This window comes from Myodes glareolus, chromosome 9 (genome assembly GCF_982192425.1).
Source record: "Myodes glareolus chromosome 9, mMyoGla1.1, whole genome shotgun sequence".
Classification (NCBI taxonomy): Eukaryota; Metazoa; Chordata; class Mammalia; order Rodentia; family Cricetidae; genus Myodes; species Myodes glareolus.
Window position 1 is genome coordinate 107224049 of NC_142034.1, and position 16820 is coordinate 107240868.

General features: G+C 45.2%; 1 protein-coding gene across 2 annotated transcripts in view; it reads right to left on the minus strand.

Moving 5' to 3' along the window:
- Positions 1-5296: 5296 nt before the first annotated feature.
- LOC146892805 (endogenous retrovirus group K member 6 Env polyprotein-like) overlaps positions 5297-16820 on the minus strand; it is a 30617-nt gene continuing 19093 nt past the window's right edge. For both annotated transcript variants that reach the window (XM_087910846.1, XM_087910847.1), the window contains 2 exons: positions 15700-15791; positions 5297-9678 (listed from right to left, as the gene is read on the minus strand). In XM_087910846.1, coding sequence (XP_087766972.1) covers positions 6418-7644 — 1227 coding nt within the window. In that variant the 5' untranslated portion in view covers positions 7645-9678; positions 15700-15791 and the 3' untranslated portion in view covers positions 5297-6417. The remainder of the gene's footprint in view (positions 9679-15699; positions 15792-16820) is intronic.

The following is a 16820-nucleotide window of genomic DNA, read 5'->3' on the forward strand; positions in this document are numbered from 1 at the left end:
GGAGAGGGTGCCTGAACTGGCCTTGTCCCATACTCAGACTGATGACTATCTTGAATGTCACCATAGAACCTTCGTCCTGTGATGGATGAAGACTGACGGAACCCACATTGGAGTACCAGACTGAGCTCCCAAGGTCCAGTTGAAGAGCAGAAGGTGGGAGAATATGAGCAAGGAAGTCAGGACCACCAGGGGTTCACTCACTGAGACAGTGTGCCTGAACCAATGGGAACTCACCAGCTCCAGCTGGACTGGGAATGAACGAGCTTGGATCAAACTAATTCCTCTGAATGTGGTTCACAGTTGGGGCAGAATGAGGGGCCAATGACAATGGCGCTGGGATTTGTCTCTACTGCATGTACTGGCTTTTAGGGATCCTATTCTCTTTGGATGCATACCTTGTTCAACTTGGATGTAATGGGGAGGGCCTTGGACTTCTCACAGGGCAGGGCGCCTCACCCTCTCTTAGGACTGAAGGTAGTGGGGGGAGGGTGTGTGAGGAAAGTGGGAGGGAAGTGGGAGAAGGGGAGGAAGTGGGAATTTTGATTGGTATTATTTTTAAAATAATAAAAAATAATAAAAAAAATCAAGGGTGCTGTACCCTGTCTTCTATGTCTAGCCTCCTCAGGGACTCTCAGGACAGGAAAGCTGCATACACCTCTTCCACAGCTGGCATCCCCAGGACAGGACAGGACCTGGGGAGTCTGTCCTAGCAAGCTGCTTCCCCTCTTCCTCAATGTGGAAGGAAGTGGCCCCTGAGTGCAGTACAGGCCATGGGAAAATAGGCTGGAGAATCTGTATCCCCCTTCCACAGTTGGCCTCTGCAGGGCTGGACAGGCCAAAAGGAGCCAGGCCAGGGAAGGTGCATACACTATTTTTCATCTGGCTTCACCAGGGCTGGCCAAACCCTGGGGTGTCAGGCCATGTAAGCTGCAACCCCCTCTTCCAAGGCTGTCATGCCCAGGGCTGGTCATTCCCTGGGGAGTGAGGCCAGGGAATCTGTACAACCTTCTATGTCTGCACTATGCAGTGCTGGACAGTCCATGGTTAGTCAGTCAGTGGATTCTACATCCTCTCCATGACTGGCCTCTGTTGGGCCACACAGGCCATGGGGAAACAAGTGGGGGAAATTGCACCAACATCTACAAGGCCAAATGGATGCTGGGGAAACAGTTGTGAAAGTTGCGTCTCCATTGTTGGCTTCTTCAGTGCCAGACAGACCCTGGGAAGCCAGACTGGGGAAATCACTGCCTCTCTTCCACGACTGTCCATCATGGGGCTGGCCAGGCCCTGGGAAGCCTGACCAGAAAAACTGTGTTCCCCTTTCCACAGTGCTTGGCAGTCTCTGGTGAGCCATGCCCAAGAAGCTATGTATACCACTTCTGTGACTGGCCCCTTCAGGTGCGGACAGGAATGGGGAGTCTGGCTGGGGAATCTGCACCCCTTCTTCAATAACTGGGCTAGGCAGTGCTGTACAGGCTCTGGGCAGCCATTCTGGTGAAGCTGCACAGTACACCTCCACAACTAGGCTGCCCAGTGCTGGAAGAACCTGGGGAGCCAGCCTGGGAATGTTGCTGTGCCACCCTCTTCTGTGGCTGGCCATCGCAGATCTGGACATTTCCTAAAGCCATGCTGGAGAAGCTGTACCCCCAATTTTATGACTGCACTCCCAAAGACAGCCTAGGCCCTAGGGTACTAAGCCAGGGGAGCTGTGCTACCTCTTCCATGGCTGTCCTCTATCCCATCTTCAACAAATGGTCTCCCCAGGGCCTGCCAGGGCAAGGACCACATAGCCACAACTTCCATGACTGTGCTCCTCTCTTCCCTGGCTGGCCTTTGCATGTCCTAACAGGACCTGGGAATCCAGTCCAGAGACACCAACAACTGATTCTGGCAGGCTGACAAAGGCCCTGGGAAGTCTGTCTTGGAAAGTTGTGCCCCCCCTTCCAGAGCTCATCTCTTCAGGTGCAAACAGAAATAGGAGCCTGGCAGGGGATCTGTGTCCCCTTTTCCACAGATGGCTTATGACTTGCCATACATGGCCTGGGGAGCCATGCTGGATCAGGAGCACTTCCCTCTTCTGTGGCTAGATTCTGCAGGGCTGGAGGGCCCTGTGGATCCAGGCCAGAAAGTTGCATTCACCTCTGTCAAGGCTGGCCTCTGCAGGTTCAGACATGCATTGGGGAGACAGGCAGGGGGAGCTGTAGACCCTTTTCCATGGCTGAGCTCCACAGAGCCATACAAACCTGGGAGTCCCAGACTGGGCACACTGTGGCCACCTCTGCCAAGGTCAGCCTCTGCAGGTTCAGACAGGCCATGGGCAGTCTGCTGGAAAAAGCTGCATCTCCTCTTCCACTTCTGGCTTCCATAGGTCAGACAATTCCTGGGGTACCAGAACATGGAAATATCACTCCCTCTTCCATGGCTGGCCTATCCTCCCTCTTCCAGTACTGGCATCCCCAAGACCTGCAAGACTGGGTAAGCTGTGACCCTCTTCCACGGCTAGTATTCCCAAGGACTACCAGGCAAGGGAATCTGTGTCTCCACTTCAATTACCAAACTCCCATGACAGGACAGGCCCTGAAGATCCAGACCAGGGAATCTGAGCCCCCCTCTACCATGGCTGGCCTCCCCAAGACAGGAACTGCAGAGCCAGGGCAGAAAAGTTGTACAACCCTTTCCCACAGCTGTCCTTCACGTGGCAATAATCCCTATGGAACCAGTCTGTGAATCCGTGCACCATTCTTACATGGCTGAACTCCCCAGGGAGGGTCAGGCCCTCATGAGCTAGGCTGGGGGAGCTGTGCCACCCTTCTTCAATGTCTGGCCTCTGAAGGTCTGGAAAGGACCTGGGGACCCAGGTCAGGGAAGTTGTGACACACTTTAATGGTCACTTCAGGTCTGGACAGTTCCTGGGAAGCCCTCCTAGGGAAGCTCTGTTTCCCTCTTCTACAACTGATCTTTCAGGTGTGGACGGGAATGGGGAGCCTGGCAAGAGTTTCATTACAACCTGTTCCACAGATGGCTTACACAGTCCATACAGGTATGGATAATGACAGTTCCCATCACTGTGAGTAGAGATGGATCAGAATAGTGACAGCCCCTATCAATACTGACCATAGATTCTATGAGTAGAGATGGGTCAGGATAGTGACAGTCCCCATCAGTGCTGAACATAGTTTCTATGGGTAGAGATGGGTCAGGGTAGAGACAACCCTATCAGTGCTGACCATATTGTCTGCAGGTAGAGATGGGTCAGGACAGTGAGAGTTTCCATCAGAGCTGACCATAGTATCTAGTGGGTAGAGATGTGTCAGGATAGTGAGAGCCACATCAGTGCTGATTTAGTGAGAAAAGATGGGTCAGGACAATGACAGCTCCCATCAGGGTGGATCATAGTCTCCTTGGGTAGAGATGGGTCAGGATCGTAACAGGCACCATCAGTGCTGATTATAGTATATGTGGGTAGGATTTTCATCTCTCAGTGTTGGTGGTCATCTGTCAGGGTATAGTTGTCATATGACAGGGTATAGAGATGTCATCTGTATAGGGTTGTCATCACAAAGGATATAGGGTTGCCATTTGACAGGGTATGGGGTAATTGTCATCTGTCAGGGAATAGGATTGTTATCTCTCAGGGTATAGCGTTGGCTATCAACTGTCAGGGTAAAGGGTTGGTTGTGTTCTATAGGGTATTTGGTTATCATCTGTCAGGGTATATGGTTTTCATCTGTCAGGATATAAGTTTGGTTGTCATTTATCAGTGTATAGAGCTGGGTATCATCTGTCAGAATTTAGTTCATCATTTGTGAGGGGTATAGGATTGCCATTTTCAGGGTATAGGAATGTCATCTGTCAGGGATAAGGTTGGTTGCCATTGGTCAGAGTATAAGATTGGCATCCCTCAGTGTATAAGGTTGGTGGTAATCTGTCAGGGTATAGTTTTGACATATGTCAGGGTATAGGGTTGTCATCTGTTAGGGTATACGGTTGTCATATGCCAGAGTAGAAGATTGCCATCTTTTAGGTTATAGGGCTGTCATATATTAGGGTATAGTGTTGTTTTCTGTCAGTGTAATGAGTTGGTTGCCATCTGTCAGGGCATAAGATTATCAAGTGTCAGATACGTTGGTTGACATCAGTCAGGGTATTGGATTAGTTGTCATCTGTCAGATATAGAGTTTGTAGTCATCTGTCAGGGAATAGGGTTATCATCTGTCAGGGGTTTAGGTTTGTTATTTGACAGGATATAGGGTTCTTTTGTCAGCGTATAGGGTTGGTTGTCATTTTTCAGGTTACAGGTTGTAATCTGTTAGGATTATAGAGCTGTCATCTATCAGGATTTAGAGTTGGTTGTCATCTGTCTGTGTATAGGGCTTTCATCTATCAGGCTATAGGGTTGTCATCTGTCAGGGTATAAGGTTGTCATCATTTGTTAGGTGTCATCTGTGAGGCAATCAAGATGGTTGTCTTCTGTCTTGTATAGGATTGTCAACTCTCAGAGTATAGGGTTCTTTGCCATCTGTCAGAAAATAGTGTTTTTCTCTGTCAGGGTAAGTTTGGTTGTCATCTATCAGGGTATAGGGTTGGTGGTCATCTGTTAGGGTATAGGATGGTCTTCTGTCAAGGTATAAGTTTGGTTGTCATCTGTCAGGTTATAGGTTTGGTTGCCACCTGGCAGGGTGTATGATTAGTTGTCATATGTCATGGTATAGTGCTACTTGACATCTGTCTTTGTATAGGGTTGTCATTAGTCAGGGTATATAGCTGTCATCTGTCAAGGAATAGAGTTGGCATCTGTAAGGGTATAGGGTTGTCATTTGTCAGAGTATAGAGATATTATCTGTCAGGGTTTAGAGTTGTCAACTGTCAGGGTATAGGGTTGGTTGTCATCTCTCAGGGTATAGTGTTGTCATCTGTAAGTGTATAGGGTTATCATCTGTCAGGATAAAGGGTTGTCATCTGTTAGAATATAGAGTTGGCATCTGTCAGGTTATAGGGTTTCATTAGTCAGAGTATATGGTTGTTTTCTGTCAGGGTATCAGGTTGGTTTTCATCTGTCAGGGTAAGGTTGGTTGTTAACTGTCAGGGTATAAGATTGTCATCTGTCTAAGGATAGGGTTGGTTGTCATCTGTCAGGTTATAGAGTTGTTTGTCATCTGTTAGGTATAGGGTTGATTGTCCTCTGTAAGGGTACAAGGTTGTCATCTGTCAGGGAATAAAGTTGTCATCTGTTGTCGACATCTAGTGCATCGGGGATCCTTGGGTAAGAGTGTCAAACAAGCCAGGACACAGGGGATGCAGAGCAGAAAACAGCATTAGAATCTGCATGCTGTGTGTTTATTAAGTAATCCTTTTATACGCTTTGGAAACAATTGCTTCAGTCAACAGTTTTATCTAAAAGAGGAACTATAGATCATGAGTTAACCAAGGACTTATTTAGATTATGCACACAAAGAAGCTTAACGTAGCAAGGGTGGTCTGGGGGGGCTTGCAAGACATCCTAGCCTATTTTAAACAAGGGTCTCCAGAGACACTATCTCACTGTCCCAATCTATTCTAAGACTTCCTTCAGTGAGCAGAACAGCTGCTTCAAGCTGAGACTGAGGCCTCAGGACAGCCACGTCTGCAAACCACAGGTTTGCACTTAGAAGTAAAAGTCAGAGGACTTGTCACTCTGAAATGTCCCATAGCATTCCATGGAACTTCTCTTAGATTCCAAGGCAGTACTCAACACCTCCCCTGGTGCAGGTGGCACGATCCCTGCATTTTATAACACAGTCTCCAAATCTCCACAACTTCCTTCTTTTTTCTTTAGATTTTTAAAAAGTACAGCCTTCCACAGGGTGACCAGTGAGCTATGTGTGGGCCGAATGCAAGCGAAGTATAAAATAATAAGCAGGAGTAGGAGCACGAGTAATACAATCCCCATGCCTCCCGCAATATGGGACAGACTTTGTAAAAGACCTCGAGGGTCTAATCCTTCCAGCTGTTTCAGGAACGCATCGGCCAAGGCCGGAACATCATCATGCTCAAACTGTCGGCCAAATACCTCTTGTGTGTTTAACTGTAAGCTATTAATAATCTTAGAGGCAGATATATTTCCTTTTAAGTATTGCTGAATTAATTGTCAATCAAGTTCAGAGTCATTATAACGCAAGCTGGTCACATAAAAAGTAGTGGAATTCCAATCACACCCAAGCCAGATTTGTCTTTCTATAACCAAAACCTTCTTTCCAAGTCAGTTAACTCTTTGCTTGAGAATGTTAATTTGAGTCTGCAGTTGTGTGTCAATCTGTGTTTGGGCTAACCACAGTTCATGAGAGTCTTTATGCCATTGTTCAACAAAATGCTTAGTCTGAAGGGAACTGTGCAGAGCCATTCCTGATGTGGTGGCTACCGTGGCTACAGCTCTAAGACTTAAAACAGCTGCCAGAACCACTCCCATCGTACACTTAGTGTGCTTAAGAAGTTTGGTAAAAACTCCATCACAATAGTACCAACAGGATTCTGGGACCATTCCCAGCCCAGTTTAACGGGTAGCCAAATGTGGGTTCGTTGCTGTAGAAGTACAATGCTGTCCCCAGATTGTAAAGGAACAGAGGTATTAAGACAGGAATACAAATGACAAAAGGGGCAGGACATTCCTAGCCCCAAAGTAACATTTCCAACAAGAAAAACATAAGGAAGAGGCACACAGGCAATAATATTATATTTTTGAAAGAGGGTAAACGAATAATTAGAAGGAGATTGAGCAGTCCCATTAAACGATCCATTAAACAACATGACAGGTTTCAACGCGACAGCAATCTTCCAAAGGTGTGTCTGCACAGTCGCAGGAGCAAAGAGCGAAGCTATCCACAAATCTGCGATGTCACCATCTCCCCAGCCCATCAGGCGGGAACCAGTCACGATACCCTGTTTAGGGTCAGGCATCCTATTGGTTTGAGATAAATCACATAATGTCAAATTCCATTCAGAGCAAGTGTTAATAAATTGTCCATATGGTCCCCACGCAATGTAGGGGCCCATGCGCTTCCCAAACTTTCCTTGATATTCTTGCCAGGAAAAGTGCTGATGTCTCAATTTAACATATGTAAAGTCAGAGCAATATGGAATAGTCAATTCATCAGCAAATGTAACGTTATTCCAGGTCACATTAATGAACCAAGTGGATAACCGCTGCAGCCGAGTGCGTGATGTTTTAGTACGATTCCCAGGAAGCAGCCAATGCTGCCACCCAAACGGCAAGCAGGGAGGCTTGCCAAGGTAGACGGGCAAACTCGAGCCTGTATGAGAAAAATTATAAGCACTTCCATTATCTTTGTTAAGGTGTGTCAAATTGACCCGGGGGGGGGGCAGGGTGGCTGGGTAAGTAAAGATAGATGCATCCATATCTCCCAAAAAGACCTGCTCAAACAAAGGTGGATTAGGGATATAGGTCCAGTATCTTATTCCCGGTTCTGCAGAAGAGGTTACAGACAACAAGGCACACATAGCCAGAAATAGGTTTTTCGCGTTAAGCGTTTTGTCTGTACGAGCCAAAATCTTTTGTCCTTCAAAAGTCAATTTTTTAATTTGCCACCAAGTAGGTAAATGTGTGGCCTGATTATGTAGAGGTCGGCGCCTGCGCGGTTGAAGAGTCATGCGCCATGGCCTGCACAGGAATATCTGGTGGTGTAGGCGATGGGGGGCTCTGATTGTGAGCCCTCCGGTGCAGACACGGAGCCATTCTTATCGGGCCGTGCCTGGATCCATCGTGTATCCATTGTTGTTGTCCGTTGCCTGTGGAGACAAGACTATATCCCCTGCCTCTACGTATTAACACTCCTGGCTGCCATTCGGTGTCCTTAGCCAATTTTATCCACACTGATTGATTCAGCTGTGGGTATTCTTCTTTCTCTGTAAAATATTTCTCTGCTCTAGTCAATATCTCCCCTTGTGGTAAATTTAGGAAATTCAAAATAAACAGTGCTTGATGTAATATAGTTCTTGCATTATTCTGTAAGGGGTAATATAATTCCATGCCAAAATCCTCCTTTTTCCTCCTTTTTAATTTTTTAATTTGCATTTTAAAGTACCATGAACAAGTTTAATAAGAGCCTGACCCTGAGGATTATATTTAATGTCCGTTTTGTGAGTTATATTATGTAAGGCATAAAAGCATGCAAAACGCTGGCTGGTGTAAGTAGGTCCATTGTCAGTTTTTAAGGTGGCTGGCACACCCATAACTGCAAAGGTCTCTAACAAATGTTGAATAACATGTTGTGTGCGTTCTCTGGGGAGAGCAGTGGCCCAGAAAAATTTAGAATAAGTGTCTATGGTCACATGCACATAGGATAAGCGACCAAATGCAGCTACATGGGTAACATCCATTTGCCACAATTCATTGGGGGATAAACCTCTAGGGTTAATTTCAGAAGGCACAATGTGAAGATGTATGGGACAACAAACAGGGCAATCATTAATTATTTGCTTTGTCTGCCGATATGGAATTTTATACTGTATATGTAAATGGCCAGGATTTGAATGGTATAGGGCATGGTCTTCTTCAGGAGTAAAAAGGCCACTACTTTGTCTACCTGAGCATTTCCATAAGTAATAGGCCCAGGCAAGGAAGTGTGAGAGCGAACATGGGTGATGAATAGTTTGTTATTGCAGTGCTGCAACAAGTGCTGTAAGGACTTAAAATGAGACAGCAGGGATTGTTTTGGGGAATAAGTAACTGCATTATAAATGTTTTGTACCACACCCACTACATAGACCGAATCTGCTACAATATTAATTTCACAAGGGAATTCCTGTAACACCTTAATGACTGCAAATAATTCATTTTGTTGAACTGACCCCAAGTCTGTATTTTGTACCCAATACTTGTCAATGGTCCAATAGGCACTTTTTTGACGAGAGCCATCTGTAAACACGGTGGGTGCTGCTAGGGGATACCCAGTGACTATGTCATTTATAACAAATTGCTGTCTGCGAAAGCAATCCCATAATTTACTAGATGGAAAATGATATTCAATGTTACCAGTAAAGGAGGCTAAAGCTATTTGAATTCTTGAGGTATCTGTAATAAATATTTAAATCTATCCTTAGCTAATGGAACAATTATAAATGTAACATCCATACCTGTTAGAGTTATAGCCCTCTGTCTACCCTGCTCAATTAATAAGGCAATCTGCTGCTCATAGGGCATAATATTTTTTGCAAAGCGATGTCGAGTATATATCCATTCAGCTGGGTGCAGCACCTGGCCAAGTAATGCCATGGGATATTTCCACGTATCAAGAATATAAAGAATTAAAGGCTGCGTTCTCATAAACCAAAAGTCTCAACAGCTGCTGCCGAGCTTGTTCCCCAATTACAGTTCATTCAATTGTAATTTTTAATTGGGATAAGAAATCAATATAAGATTCATTGGGCTTCTGCATAATTTTTGCCCAGGAGCCATAATTCTCTCCTGATGGGTGACTCCTCTCCCACGCTTCCATTGCAATTTCCCTAAGTTGCTCATGTATTTCCTCAGGGGTGTTTGCCTGCATGTTAATGTTATCATATGCCCCGGTACCCGTCAGCATTTGATACAATATTACCTGAATGTTGTAACACCTGATTCTGTGTTACCCTTCTCGGTATAGGTTGTGCGCCTCCGCACCTTACGCGAGTTTGGGCAAAGGCCTGGAGATTGAACAAAGACACACACACACAAGAGACCTGGGTCATTCGACAAGAGATCACCAAATGCCACTTTATTCAGCTTAATGCCAAGCTAATATACCTTGGCCCCAGTAAAGGAATTCCCTCCCAGCCAGAGGGGAAACTGGCACTGTAGGGATTCCTCCCCAGGTGGAGAGCAGCGACAGCAGTGGAGAGAGTCCTTGGCACTGTGTAGGAATTCTCCCGGGCAGGTGGGAAATTACCATACCAAAGATGAACAGTGCCCTACAGCTAAATCACCAGGCTATGGCAGAGTGAGCACAGGAATTAGCAGGAAGCTTTAGCTGGCTGACCAGAACTGTCCTCAGAGACACACCCCAGGGAGTAAGGGGAGACAGGGCCCTACAGAATGTGAGGGTTATTACTGGCAGTATTCTGTCATGCCCTTTCTGCACACTCATCAACAAACCACATCTGCCATTGTAAATATTCTGGCTCCTTTAAGAGAGTTTGAGCCAGCACTTTCCAATCCTCAGGGGCCAAAGTGTTAATAGTACGGACAAACCCGTTAAGAAGTTCCTTGGTATAGTGAGACTGAGGTGCATACATGGCAATGGCTTTCTTAAATTTTGCTATATCATCCATATTAATTCCATTATACCGTGGAGGCTGTGCCACACCCTGTACAGGCAGAGGCCGTATGATTGGGAACGCGAAAGCTGATTCTACCTTGGAATCCTCATTTTCATCAGAGATTGGAGTTTTTAAAAGCTCCCGCAAAGGCGGAACCGGTCGAAGCTGGTTTGAACCTGTCTGAGCCGGTTTGAACTGGCAAAAACGGTCAGAACCGGTTTGATCCGGCATGAACCGGTTGGAACCAGTCGAAGCTGGTTTGAACCTGTCTGAGCCGGTTTGAACCGGCCCAAACTGGTCGGAACTGGTTTGATCCGGTATGTTGCCATGGTCTGGTGCGTCACCAGCTGAAGAGGCAGTGCATACTAGAAAACAGGGCAGCAGTAGAAAAATCATCCCTTTATAAATGCTTGGACTGTTTCCAACTGGTTCATACCGGTTCTGACCAGTTTGGGCCGGTTCAAACTGGCTCAGACAGGTTCAAACCAGCTCAGACTGGCTCTGACCGGTTCCGACCAGTCCCAACCAGTTCAAACTCTCTCGAACCGAAATCGACCAGCCCAAATCTGATCCTTATAGCTCAGACTGGTTCCGGCTGGTTCAAACCGGTTCTTGCTGCTGCAGACTGGTTCTGACCAGCTCAAACCACTTCCAACCAGCTCGAACCAGTTCCGATAGGGTGAAGCCGTTTCCAACCACTTCAAAAAAGCTCAAACAGGTTCCCACCAGTTCAGGCCTGTCCAGACTGGTTTGGATTTTTTAAATTGGATTATTTGTTTTTTTGATGTCTAGTTTCTTGAGTTTTGGAGATCAGCCCTCTGTCAGATGTGGGGTTGTTGAAAACCTTTTCCCATTTTGTAGGCTACTGCTTTGTCTTATAGACAGTATCCTTTGTCAAGGCAACTCTTATACAAGAAAGCCTTAATTGGGGGCTTGCTTACAGTTTCAGAGGTTTAGTCCATTATCATCCTCATCCTGGTCAGGAGCATAGTGGCAAACATGGCATTGGAGTAGTAGTTGAGAGCTACACTCTGATCCACAGACGGGGGGAGGGGAGGAGACAGACACGATCTGAGGTGAATTAGTGAAATTCATTTTTGTTTATTGAAAAGCCACAGCCAAGATTGAAAGTAGATTCAGTGATTCAGGGACGTGATCAAGCGGCTATTAACTTCTAGAATTTCTCCTGAGGCAGAAGCCGTAAGTTCAGCAACTATCTAAATGCCTACTGTTCTCAAAGGGTCAGTATCTCTACCAGGCACCCTCTGACATCTACAGAAGGACTACCATTCCTCCTGCTAGAGCTGAAGAGAATGACTGCTTTAGCAATGGAGGCCCCAAATCCTTGGGAAAAGAACTTCCTAGGGGACTGGAAACTCCATTTCAATTTAAGAACAGTTTTCACCCCTCAAGGGGCATGATTCATTGTTTGCCCAGAACTGATTCCTAGTTCCCTTGTGTCTAAGGCTTACAGAGTGCTGCTCCAGAAAGGGAAGGTCCTGAAAGGCCTTACTCCTTTCCCACTGTACGTTCTGATTTCTCTGTACTTATTAACTGAACTCTTGCCCTTAATGGCCTCAGGCTCTGAATCTGGATTGAAAGCATTTTACCCTTGGGGTCTGGTATGTCTAGTAAATCTCTAACTTTCCTGTTCTTGGTGTAATTAGGAGGGCACATTGGGGTTCCTGGCTTCTCGGTGGTGGGGATTTTTTCCCAAAGAATTATTTTGTTTAAAGAGGCTGCTGTTTTATACATTTTCACCCTTCAAAGCCCACACAAAACTTCTCAAAAGAAAAGGCATAAAGGAACTCTCATAACACATAGAGAGAATCATTAAAAATGAAAGTCATAAAGTGTTGGAGAATTGTGACCTGCAATGTTGACATGCTGGAACTTTGTCCAGCAGCAATGGTCGTCATGCGGTCATGCCATTTGGGTATCTGAACAGCAAGTGACAGAAGCAAAAAAAGCAATAGTCATATCATAACTAACATATATATATATATATATATGCTGTATTATATATATATATATACATACATACATACGTACGTATTTACATGGGGGTCACTGAGTCGGGGTTACTGGGAGCTTATCTTCCAGGGATTGGAGTTAGAGACAAATGGCTGGGGATACCAGGAAGTGCAGCATAAAATGGAGCTTCTTTAGCTCTCACACCCTCTCACATTCACACACTTGCTGTCGTACACACCCACAACACATAAATGTTAAAACATTTAAGAAATGTTTTATTAGAGTGTATTAATAATATATAATAGTGTGTTTCATTCTGACATCTTCATACAGGTATATAAAGTTTTGATCGCATTCATACCTCAGTACTGCTTTCCCCCTCCACCTCCCACTGATCCCCATTCCTTTCCAAGCTGGTTCTTTCTCTTGCCTTTGTGTGTGTGAAGCAACACGCTTCATCACTCTTGCAGGAGCATGGGTGAGGGGTTACTTAAAGAGCATGGACATCTTACTAGTGGTCTCTCCACTTAGAGACTGTTAACTGTCTCTGTGGACGCTTCAAAACTGTTGTCGAAGATTTGTGTTATGCTTCACTATGTGCATGTGCAAACACAAATGTCTGTGTGTTTGTGCAAGTGAGTGTAGTGACAGTGTGGGCCAGAAGAGGGCACCAGACCTCCTGGAGCTGGAATTGTAGGTGCTCTGAGCTGCCAGATGTGGGGGCTGGGAACTGAATTCTGGTCTTCTGTAAGAATGGTAATAGCTTTTAAAGCTGGGCCATCTCTCCAGCTTTAAAACTCAGCCAACCAATGACTCACTCAATTTTTGTGTGTATGCACACACATACCTGCCATGGTGCATGTGTGGAGGTTAGAGGACAATTCACTGTGTCCCATTCTTGCCTTCTGCCATGTGGATTCCAGGTGTAGAACTCTCAACAGCAAGCGTCTTTACCTGTGAACTATCTTGCCAACTCCTGGAAGCTGTTGAATAAAGCTGTCTCTGTCTTAGGTTTTAGCTCTTGCTCTGAGGCCGGACCTTTCTTCTCTTCTCTTCTCTTCTCTTCTCTTCTCTTCTCTTCTCTTCTCTTCTCTTCTCTTCTCTTCTCTTCTCTTCTCTTCTCTTCTCTTCTCTTCTCTTCTCTTCTCTTCTCTCCTCTCCTCTCCTCTCCTCTCCTCTCCTCTCCTCTCCTCTCCTCTCCTCTCCTCTCCTCTCCTCTCCTCTCTTCTTTCTCTCCTCTCCTCTCCTCTCCTCTCCTCTCCTCTCCTCTCCTCTCCTCTCCTCTCCTCTCCTCTCCTCTCCTCTCCTCTCCTCTCCTCTCCTTTTTTCTCCTCTCCTTTCCTCTTCTCTTGAACTCAGTTTTCCTCATCTTAGAGTCTTCTCAGGGTCCTTTCCATTGGTGCAGGATACAGCCTTAGCAAGTCAGTCAGTGGGAACAGAGGAGAACCTTGAGGCTGTTCTGGAAGCTTCAAAACCCGCTGCTTGTATCTGACCCATCTTGACAATGGCAGAGAAGGAGCAGGAGGACTTCATTCAGCTGGAGAAGGAAGGCTGAGGGATGGGGAGGACGCCTCCCACCACATCCTCTCTACAACCTGTTGTCCCTCTTTCTCTAGGGTGTTCCAGTGAAGTGCTGGGACTTGCAGATGCCCAACACGACACAGATTTCATTAGTAGAGAAATGTTCCCACAATTTGGAAGCAAAAGAAAGGTGAGGGGTGGGGAGCAGAGGGTTAGGAGGGGGTCACATGGTCTCCCAGCAGCAGGGGCTGCAAATGAGTCCCAAACACTGAGGGCTTCTTGAGAACAGTTAAGAGTCCTAGGTTGCCAGACGGAGCACAGATGGACACCATTCTGGAAGAATGTGCCTCCTCCTCCCTCAAGCCTCAAGCACAAACTCCAACTTGCATCAAGGGATATGAGCAGGGATCGTAGAGACTGAGAAGTAAAGGTGCTTGCCGCCAAGCGTGATGATCCAGTCCAATCCACAGGATCCAGAGTGGAAGGAGCGCACAGACTCCAGTGAGCTGTCCTCTGGCTTCCACATTGTTGTGGGAACATTAGTGATGTCATTGTATCTGGTGTGAACACTGGATGTTGGGATTATTTTAGACAAGCCTAAAACCTGAGGAAATCTTCTATATCTGATCAGGATTATTTTCTGAGATTTATGGAGCTATTTTTCTTTTTTTTAAATGTACAGTGTTGTTTTGTCAGCACACATGTCTGTGTGAGGGAGTTCGATCCCTGGGAACAGGGGTTACAGACAGTTGTGAGCTGCCATGTGGGTGCTGGGAATCAAACCTGGGCCCTCTGGAAGAGTAGCCAGTGTTCTTCACTGATGAGCTGCCCCTCCAGCCCCGGTTTAGCTGAAGGAGATTTGTGGACTTGACTTTAATCACAAGACATTCCTGGCAAACACGTAATTCTTGTACAATAAGGACTGAGAAGTTCGTGGGTCGTGTGTTCCTTCAGGCAACAACACACAGATCAGAACAGAGGCTCTGGTATGAGAAACTTGACTTTAAAGATAACTTTTCTGTAATTATCAATAACTATGCTTCTGCAGAGATGCTCAGGGTGCAGAGCGTTGCAGATTGTTCCCTTGGCACTGCAGTTTCCTTACATACTTGAATGTCCCTCTGGTTGTCCCGAGCAACTCAGTATACTAACACACTGTGGTGTGTGTGCACACACATACGCATGCATGTGCACATACACACAGAAAGGACTACCCTGAATTTACTTGTCATATTCTCCCTCTGCCTGGCATCTAGTGGTGCTCAGTAACTAAACACTAGCTGATGGCTCTCCCGATAGAGTCCCACAGGCAGGAGGGGAGATGACTTGGTCGGTAAATCCTTTGCACACACACACCAGTAACACCAGCACTAGAGAGGTAAAGGTAGAGACAGGAGAGCCATAGGGACCCACTGCTTAGTCAAATCAGTAAGCTCTACCTTCCTTGAGAGACCTTGTATCAACAAACTAAAGGGAGCCAGGTGTGGCCAGTCTTTGATTTTAGTCCCAGCATTGAGAGGCAGAGGCAGGTGGATCTCTGTGCATTTGAGACCAGCCTGGTCTACATCAAGCTTCAGGAGACCCCAACTCAGAGAAACACACACACACACACACACACACACACACACAGAGAGAGAGAGACAGAGAGAGAGAGAGAGAGAGAGAGAGAGAGAGAGAGAGAGAGAGACAGAGATCATGATCTCATACTCTGCACTATATACCAAGTCTGAGAGTTATGGTGGTTAATACTGCCCAGGAAGACTGCTAAGATCATTGTGCAATATCTGTCATGTGAACACGGTCATGTAGTAGTATCAAGCTGTTAGCACAGCTGCTGGTCTTAGATTAATAAAATTCTTTTGCCAAAAAATTAATAATCTCACCCAATGGTAATAAACCAGTGTTTCTACATACCTGGTAGGAAGCTTTTCAAAGTCAACATCTAAAAATTGTTCATAACTTAAAACAAAATTGTCCAACCGTAGTCTCAGGTAATCTGGATCTTTCTGAAATTAGAAGATCATCACAATATTATCTGTCAGAAAAGCAATGCTTTCACACCTAAGTAATTACCTAAGTGGGAACAATAGCCATTCACAGGATCACATCTGTAATCTGAGCATCCCCCTCACCTTTGTCTCTTCAATACTTCTTTATGGCAGTCAAATTTCAACATGTAATTTAGGAGTATAAACACTTAATCATTAAACATCATAGCTTAAGCACTGATCTAAGGCAAAGAGATCACTAGCAAAGTTATTTGTTTTCCTAAAATAAAAGCATTATGCTATAATCCAGAATCTCAAAGAATGTTCCCAGAATAGATAGCAATTGCTGACCTTTGAAGATTTTTTTTTCTATTACTATATTGGTTCAAAATCAGCTTATAAATTACCACTATCTACTTCACAAGAGAAATCAGAAGATAGAAATATTTTAGACAAAGAACAGTACCATGAGAAATTTTCTAATACTTATTACTTGCTTTTTATGTTTCAAATTAGAATGTTATTTGTCTATTTATTCATTTATTTACCCACTAGGGCTAGAACTCCAAAAATACAAGTACCCAGGGTTCTCCTTAGTAGTTGCTTTAAAAGAAAAATAAGCAGAGGATTACTTCTTGGTAAAAGTTAGGCACAAAACAATCACACACACACACACACAGTAAAAAATTAATGCATTTCTCTTCATATTTTATTTAGCAACTCTCTAGTATCTGGTTCAAATTCTACACCAATACTCTACATTTTAAGCCCTTATTCTGACTCCAAAGATCAGAACTACCAAGTGTTGGGAAAGCACAGAATTCTCCTAGGAAACTGAATAATCACAAAGAAGAAAGGTACTGTTTCATTTAAGAAGTATAAAAGTATCCTCACTGGGCGGTGGTGATGCATGCCTGTAATCCCAGCACTCAGAACACAGAGGCAAACAGTTTTGTGAGTTTGAAGTCAGCCTGGTCTACAGAGCAAGTTTCAAGAGAGGCCCCAAAGCTACAGAGAAACCCTGCAACTAAAAAGTATCCTCTATTT